This window comes from Ruditapes philippinarum, unplaced genomic scaffold (assembly GCF_026571515.1).
Source record: "Ruditapes philippinarum isolate M1 unplaced genomic scaffold, ASM2657151v2 ctg575_1_1_1_1, whole genome shotgun sequence".
NCBI classification, from domain to species: domain Eukaryota; kingdom Metazoa; phylum Mollusca; class Bivalvia; order Venerida; family Veneridae; genus Ruditapes; species Ruditapes philippinarum.
Genome location: NW_026857358.1, coordinates 561,812 through 567,811, shown reverse-complemented (window position 1 = coordinate 567,811; position 6,000 = coordinate 561,812). Strand labels below are relative to the sequence as shown.

General features: G+C 30.6%; 1 protein-coding gene across 25 annotated transcripts in view; it reads right to left on the bottom strand.

Moving 5' to 3' along the window:
* Positions 1-218: 218 nt before the first annotated feature.
* Positions 219-6,000, bottom strand: part of LOC132749497 (cyclin-dependent kinase-like 4) — a 51,959-nt gene continuing 46,177 nt past the window's right edge. For 23 of the 25 annotated variants that reach the window (XM_060739282.1, XM_060739262.1, XM_060739267.1 and 20 more), the window contains 2 exons: positions 3,256-3,386; positions 219-1,827 (listed from right to left, as the gene is read on the bottom strand). In XM_060739282.1, the coding sequence (XP_060595265.1) occupies positions 1,644-1,827; positions 3,256-3,386 (315 nt within the window). In that variant the 3' untranslated portion in view covers positions 219-1,643. The remainder of the gene's footprint in view (positions 1,828-3,255; positions 3,387-6,000) is intronic. The other 2 variants (XM_060739285.1, XM_060739287.1) reach the window with 1 other exon arrangement.

Sequence of the window (6,000 nt, the reverse complement as noted above, 5' to 3'; positions counted from 1 at the left end):
TCATTATATCAAGATTGTGTTTTAACAAATTACCATGTTAAATTTCTTGTTTAGAAAATTAATTTGGAGAGCTAATGAATTAAAAAGACTATATAAATGCACATTTCTCAAAACGTGTTTGCTCAAAACAGTTTATATGCCAAATCATTTCTTTATTTACCATATTGTTACAAGAGAGACTGGTTCAGTGCTTCATAATATTAGCACTGTTTAAGTGCTCAACTAATTATCATAAAATAAATAATTACTGAATGTTTGTGTGTGTAGCTTGTCTATTTATTTCAACTTATTATCATAAAACTTGAAAACATAGTCCAGTCTATATATGGAACACATCTGATTGGCTAAATCAATCTAACCAATCTTATATTTTTAGACTGGTCTTGTCAATTTTAACATTTAACCTGTTGAAATTATTAATGATTTGCCCTGCTTTAAATTTGGAACAGTTCTATAAGAAAAATGAAGGGATAGCGTATATAGAACCATGAAGAGTATAAGGCTAATCACTGGGTTCCAGCTAGCAGGCTAACAGTTGATGTCTTGCATATTTGTCATATTAACTTACATATAACATATAATGATTATCATAAATGTATTTACAAATATCACATGATGGTTATGAAGGCACAGTTATGTTGATTATACATGTATACTCACAGATACATGAATACATTGTTTAAAATAGATACATCTAAATATGATATATTTAAATGTTTGCCCATTCAAATTCATGACACCATATTGCATGCCAAAAATAGAAATGAAATTTTTTCAAGAGAAATTCTTGCCAACTATTCGAGATGAATTTACAAAGACAAAACGTTTAGTTGATAAATATATAGTATTTATGAGTAATTTGTGCATGCATCAACCTCTTAGAGGCAAACTTTATTTTCACTGTCTCATTTCCTTTTTTAAAAAAGTCTTGCTGTTATCTACACAAACATTTACAAATGATATTTTATCTACTGATTGCACTTTGTGAATTCTACAATACTGTTATTTTGTTTGTATTTTGTTAAATATAAACCCTGTGTATATACATGTATATTTTGGTAATATATAAAGAAGAGAAGAATAGAAATGCAAAACTGGACAGGAAAGAATCTTTCCAAAATTTTATCTAAGGAAAGTAAATGCCATTATTCTTATCTACAAAAATATAGCAATCAACATAGGCAAAACACACATCAATTCTGTTGTAGCATAAATACTAATTTTAAGTTTTGAAATGGTGGGAATTATTCAGGGAAATTATTTAAATGCTTTTTATTTATTTTCCTCAATGCTGCACTAATTCTTTAAAATATTGACTTCCCTTTCCCCTTAACTTGGTTGTAAATCCGTAAGTTTTATACCCCTTAACTTGGTTGTAAATCCGTAAGTTTTATATAAGTATTTACTGTAATCATGGATTTTGACAAATTTTGCTTAAATTCAAATTCAGGGTTTTAATTAAAATAACATATCAAGCTTAAACAAAAACAAGGATTACACAATTGATTATCTCAATGTAAATAATTAAACCTCCCATGACCTTCAACTTTGCAGACGTCACTTCACCTGATTTTCTTTTTGTTGATAAATGCTCACAATATAGAAACAATCACCTGACTAATTCTCCGAAAGCACCTTTTTGTTTAGAATTTGATCATTGTAATAGTTGGCCCGACAAATGTTGGACCAACTTCACTGTTATCAGAAGTTATTTGCCCCTGAGTTGTTGTCAAGGTAACTCCCGCCGATGATTTGGAGGAAGCAGACGGGACATCATACTGAGGGTAAGTTGCTCTCGCTGTTTTTTTCTGAACTGTGAGTTTCCACCTGAAAATATACTTACAGATTTAAGTACCAGACCAAAGGATTGAAATTTAAAGATCACTTGGAACAATTTTCTATAAAAATTAGGTTTATGAAAGAAAAACAATATGTCACAATATATTGTTAAATCGATCACTGTATTTTAAATTCATCACTATACACCATGAAGCTTCACCCTCATATCAGTTCCAACAATATGGTAGTAAAAGTCAGTACAATTTCTTATAATTTCAAAAGTAATTAATTCATTTTAACAATTCACAATCTTCATCTTAAAGTTAAAGCCATACATCCCACCTTAAAACAAATGAAAATATTGAAATTCTGCAGTAAAATTGAATTTAATACTTTAAGCATCAGTCATTAAAATAAAAACCATAATTATGAACAATAATCATAACAATGTTATTGTCATACTTGTAAATACCATATTTAATTGATACAATATTGAAAGTAATTCAGAGTACAGAGGCACTTTACACCTTGTTTACTTTCATGAATTTTTTTCTGTCACATGTCTAAATTATTTTCAGGGTATGTTGGCATAAAAAGAATAAGCTTTATGGCTAATACAAGAATATCATTTGTAAATTTCAATGTTTACATGTTTATAATTGTTAGGATGGCATTAGTGATAATTTGGTGATTAGTTATTTCCTATATTTGTAACATGCTTCTGTCACAATTAGATACAAAAGTCACAGAAAATCAGAAAGCCATTATCATGCAATATATGATGATCAATAGTATTTATAATCAGTGAAGTATGTCAATAAATGGATGAAAATGTGACAATTCTCACATTACTTTTTATTAATAGCTTATTTCCATAATTATGAAAAAATTAAGAAGAAAATGTTATTTTTGTATTTCAACAAATGTTACAAATATCTTGTTACTCTAATGCTAAAGCAAGATTATACCTAAAATCAATATGTTCTTGTAAAATTTTCCAACCAAGTTTTCTATGGCTGTGAACTTTGGGGTATTAAGAGACTTATTAACATTCACACAATTTTCAACCTTTAAATAGTAAGTGAACATGAGTGACATTGAGGATGTAGAATTTTGAGTAGTGAACAAAATCTATTTTCACTATAATGCATGCATATACAAGTGCCATATTAAGAGTTTATTTATGATTATTATATCATCATATTTATGCCGATGTTTCAGCAGGTTACAAGAGAGAAGTTTTTCTATAACTACAACTATAGTAACCATAATATTCCATATTATCTATACTATGTGTATGAGATACAGACAAAAGCTAAATACTTCCATACATAAAATTAATTGTTTTTCAGTCATCTAATAACTCAGAAGCCACATAACTGATACACTGTTTTTTAATTTACTTCTACTAATTTTTTAAGCAATAAAGCACCTAATCAACATCATGCAATTCATTAAGTGAGTATGGTTACCAACACCTGAGTGTTCTGGCGTGGCGGACATGTGTAGCGTCGGTTACTGTTGTACCAAAGACGAGAACGTGCATCAACATATCTGTAAACCATAGGACGTGAACTTGACCTTGAACTATGACTACGAGGCTGAAACTAGGTCAATAACCTCGAATTTTATAAACTTTTAAAATGTGTAGAGCTCCTTTCCTCTCTTTTTAAAACACCCAAATAAAGAAGTAACACAGATATTGTAGCATCCCTTGTTTGTAACATCATTAGTTTGTAAATACAATGCTTATCACAATACAAAGACATCAGTTGTTTTAATGTTAGGAAAGATTACATTAACTTATTCCTCTTTGGGTTACTATATGACGCTGAGTACACATACCGGCATGTCGTTTTCTGCATGTCATCTGAACACCTAAGGCAGGAATTAAAATCTTTCATGGGCTTTAAAAGACAATTATCTCAACTTACTTGCAAACATGCATATCTTATGTCTTTTGTCTTTTCAAGGCTGTAATTTTTTCATCATTTATATCCTTTAGAAGCTAGTTCATTACAAAATGACCTTTCCAACCATATTTTTTACATAATTCACAATAATACAGAATACTAAGTACACTAAAATCAACTGTATATTTATAAATAATCTGTATTCTAAATTCTACTTCTGCCTATTAGCTTTCATTTGATTCATTAAAGCTTTTTAATTAGACAAGATCCAAAATAAATACATGTATAATTTTTGTAAATGACCTTCACCTCAAAAAGGTCATATTTAAACATGACATCATGTGTCAATGCATTTTTAGAATGACCCTTTGAGCTTTAATATGTAGATATGACACAAAGACCTATTCATATGATTATTATGATTGCAATAAGGTTTACATTTTGTATCTTCCACCTATAGACCTGTGTCATGTAAAGGTCTACAAAGGTTGTAATGTGCTGACAACATTAAGTCATCAAAAGCTTAACAACATGTAACAACTATGAAGAACATACAATGAATATAAAACAAGATGTCAAAATGGACCTATATTGCTCAACTCTATAAATGGAAAAGGAGATTCAAAATGTCTAAGTATTCACAACAGCAGGTGTCTAGTGATGTGAGGCAGCCGTAAAAAGTTGCCCCATACTTCACTTTACTGTTGTTATATTTTTCTGGTCCTTCGGGATCTTTGATGCCAGCACTATTAATGTCGAAAATTGAGTTACGCTCAAGGGAGTGCTAAGGGGCATCAGGGATGTTGCACTTTTTAATTATCCCTCATGTACAGACTCAATCAAACAGAGTTTACAGTTTTTATGTACTTTTGTTGTGATTCATGCCTCTGAGGGATCACACTTTTTCCAGATTTTTGTTATATCAAAGAAGAAGTTTTTCAAGTCTTATAAAAAGGGACCCTGTAAAATTTATATGGAATGTAATACCACATATCTATCTTAGTTATGTGAAGTAACAAGAAAATACTTCCAATGGTTTATGAGAAAAGCTGAACACAAAACCTTAGCCAAATATTATTCCAGCGCTCCAGGGTTTAGTCCACTATTCTGCATATATTCAAGGTAAAAGCCTTTTTAATTAATAATGGACATAGTATGACCAATTTGCTTAAGACTATTGTATTAACAACAATTTTTACATACAGTCCAACCCCATTTATTTGAAGTGCCTGGGACTGAAAATTTACTTCGAATAATCAATGGGTTCGAATAATCGAAATCGAAATATTTTGATAGACGAAAACTACTTCACTTTGGCCAATCATAGCAAAACTACCATTTACAACAAACTTGCTTCCTGCAATCAATTGAGAAAAATAAAAATTAAAGAAGAGATGCTTAAAAATTGTTTTACTGGCATTGAAGACATAAGTACTTGCATTTTATTCTACATTATGTATCGTTTTGTGCAAAGCCTGATTGTCTAAATACATGCATGACTGTTGATATTTTTTCACAAGTCGACCGGTCAGCGAGTGGATCTGCGCCAATTAGTCTGGCTTCGAATAATAGGTGTGAAATTCTTTCATAATTGTATAATCGGGACCGAAATTTTACTTCAAAAAATAGGAGGTATTCGGATAATGCATTTCGAATAATACGTTCGTATTTATATTGATTTATATAGAGATAAAAACGGGACCGCCGATCTATTTTGGATAATGCCGGGTATTTGAATAAAGGATTGTCGAATAATTGGGGTTGGACTGTAGGTTTTGATTACAAAAGAGATATGAGAATTATAAAAAAAATATAAGTGAGTAATAAGGTCTAATGAAGACACAGATTGATCATATTTTGATATCTTAATATTGGGGTCATTTTAAGACAAATGTTCTCCCATCCATCTCAGATGATTGCTTCTACCAAGTTGTTCGCAGACAAACAGACTGGACAAAATACCCCTCTCCCTCCAAAAAATTTATCCTAAAATGTGTTGCCATTAACACTTTTTTATCAACATAATTATAAAGCATTTAATCTGCTAAATTTGTGTAATGTCTTTGTAATGGATTTAGCCCGCTTTGAATTTGGAACAGTTCATTTGAAGTTTTAGTGGATATCATTATCAAAATTCATCTGGAAATATGGACACTAGATTTATAAACCTTGTCATATTATTATGACCTTTAACAAGAGCTGTCGGTAGGACAGCAACGCTCGACTATTCTTAGTGCTTGATAGTAAAAAAAAATGCTTGATACAGTTACCTCCTCCTGTTTACAGGTTGGGGTCATGATGGTGAACA